At 44.9% G+C, this 2,265-nt stretch overlaps 2 protein-coding genes across 4 annotated transcripts in view; one reads left to right on the top strand and one right to left on the bottom strand.

Annotated features, from left to right (window-relative positions):
* Positions 1-304: 304 nt before the first annotated feature.
* Positions 305-1,336, top strand: LOC108377352 (nucleoporin nup189-like). The gene has a single exon (XM_017633612.1). It carries the CDS (start codon positions 305-307, stop codon positions 1,334-1,336), a length of 1,032 nt encoding a protein of 343 aa, XP_017489101.1.
* A 537-nt stretch (positions 1,337-1,873) lies between these two features.
* The window catches only part of Vps45 (vacuolar protein sorting 45), a 3,886-nt gene continuing 3,494 nt past the window's right edge, over positions 1,874-2,265 (bottom strand). For 2 of the 3 annotated variants that reach the window (XM_017633609.1, XM_017633610.1), the window contains one exon: positions 1,874-2,265. In XM_017633609.1, coding sequence (XP_017489098.1) covers positions 2,217-2,265 — 49 coding nt within the window. In that variant the 3' untranslated portion in view covers positions 1,874-2,216. The other variant, XM_017633611.1, reaches the window with a different exon arrangement.

The raw sequence follows: 2,265 nt of genomic DNA, 5'->3' as shown, positions 1-2,265 counted from the left end.
AGCAGCAACAAATCTTTTCGCTTTTGGTGGTCAGAAATCCATTGCAGTAGCCACCACCGCAACTGCCACAGCTGCCACTCCCTTCGCTTTTGGCGCGAGTACGCAAATCAGTGCGACAACAGCGACTACAACAAGCTCGAGCACCAATAAGCCTGTTTTCAGCTTCGGCGGCGCTGGAGAGAACGCTGCTAACCCACTTGGCGTCGCAGGGAAGAGTAACTCTTCCAGCGGCAATTTATTCGCTTTCGGTGGCACTTCTACGACAAGTGAGAACAAATTATTCGGCAACAATACTGCAGGTGCCATGAATCCCACTTCCACCCAAACGGGTGCATTCACGTTTGGTGCCCAAGCTGGCACTCCAGCCTTCGGTGCGGCCGGTGCGACTCCCACAGCATCTGCATTCGGAGTAACTAATGCGCCGTCTACAACACCCTTCGCATTTGGTGCCACCAACGTCAATAAGCCAGCGGTAGCGTCTTCTGCACCACCGACCACCAGGAGCAACTCTGGCGGATTCAGCTTTGGGGCAGCTACCGCTGCTGCAGCCAACGCAGGCAATACGAAATCGACCAATATATTCGGATCTCCATCTACTGGCCTTACTAATCAAGCAGCGCCAACAGCCAACACAGGCATAGCGAAACCTGCATTTAACTTTGGTGGGGTACCCACAAATACCAACGATGCCGCAAAGTCTCTATTTGGTGGAGCTGCAACAAACGCAGCCAGCAACACGAGCAGTACAAATACATTTGGTGCACTTGCAGCTGCCAACAGCAATCCAGGTAACAAAACATTCAGCTTCGGCAGCAGTGCGGCCACAAGCAGCAACCCTTCATCAAATCCCTTCGCCGCTGCAGCAAGTAAACCGGCTTCTGGTGGCTTTTCTTTCAACGCCAGCACGACAGGCAGTAAACAGGCGGTCGCTGCTTCCACATTAGCTTCCAATTCCACCACACCGTTCGCATTTGGTGGTACATCCAACGGTGGCGCAGCTGCATCCTCAACGGCAGCTCCATTTAGTTTTGGTGGCGCTAATATGACTGCAACAGCAAACAAAACGTTCACTTTTGGCAGCAGCAACACTGCCTCGGTAGCTCCGGCAGTAAATGCTAGTAGCATTTTCGGAGGTGGTGCACAGAGCGCACAGCAAACTTCTGTGGCCCCATTTAGTTTTTCAGCTGGTACCTCGAGTGGTGTCACCCCAGTGCCAGGCGCGGCACCCACAGTTGCTGCAAATATATTTGCACCGCCTGCAGCGCCTGCTGCAGTCAGCGGTGCTGCAGGAGATCGACCCATACGCCGGGCAACACGGCGCCTTCAAAAAACTTAACAGTTATAAGGACCATTTTGACTTTATTTGTAAATGACAATAGGATCTTTGTTATACGATCTTAAGTTAAAAAAAAAAATAAATATTTTTTGTTTCACAAGATTTATTTAAATATTGGAACCCAAAATTATCTAAGTGGACAATGATTTGTTATTACTCGACTGCGGTTAATAAGTTAAAAAAGTAAGCCGTCTGCATACTTTTACAGGAAGTTAGTTTAAACAATATGAAAACAATTGTAAACCTCAAAGAAACTCAATAAATGCTAATACATAAATGGACAACTAAAAGCAGTGATTTCATTCGAAATTTCCATACGGGTGGAGTATGAGAATATCATAAGTGGTTACGCTCCACATAGCCGATAACTTGAACACATGAATTTGAAGGTTTTATCGTTCCCACGACAGTCGGGTCTACGTAACCGGAACGGAATCCAGACCTTGTCAATCCAGCTCACTCCCCAAAAATTCTTTGGTGACTTTTTTTATGCTGTTATAACACGGTTTTTATGGGTTGAATATGTGGTGAGTGCTTCTGTGATAGTACAAGAACTTTTATTTTTGTATATCAGTAGTGTTATAACAAATAAAATACATCGATAATACAATTAATAAATACTTCTATAGATGGGTAAGGTAAACATAGGCCTATAAATATGTACTTATAAATAATTAATATAATAATAAACACATTGTACAAGAAAAAAGCCAATAAGCCCGCTTCAGCCAATGAGGCATAGTCTAATAATTGTCGCTGGAAATGTATTTTAACATTGTTTTGGTATGTTTGAATTGTATGCCCTCAGTGGCGTTTAAAACCTCATTTATGAAACTTTCCGAATTATGTATAGTCGTACCGCCAAGTATTACTTTGTAACCTACATTATTAAGCTGGTGTACTGCCAGAGCTTCTTCGTATGTTGCGCC

Source organism: Rhagoletis zephyria, unplaced genomic scaffold (assembly GCF_001687245.7).
Source record: "Rhagoletis zephyria isolate East Lansing unplaced genomic scaffold, Rhagoletis_zephyria_1.1 Rzeph_scaffold_11962, whole genome shotgun sequence".
Lineage (NCBI taxonomy): Eukaryota > Metazoa > Arthropoda > Insecta > Diptera > Tephritidae > Rhagoletis > Rhagoletis zephyria.
The sequence above is the reverse complement of the archived record's forward strand: the minus strand, read 5'-3'. Positions and strand labels throughout refer to the sequence as shown.

Coding starts and splice junctions, on each gene's coding strand:
- LOC108377352 (XM_017633612.1), top strand. CDS start 305: ATGAATCCCACTTCCACCCAAACGGGTGCATTCACGTTTGGTGCCCAA.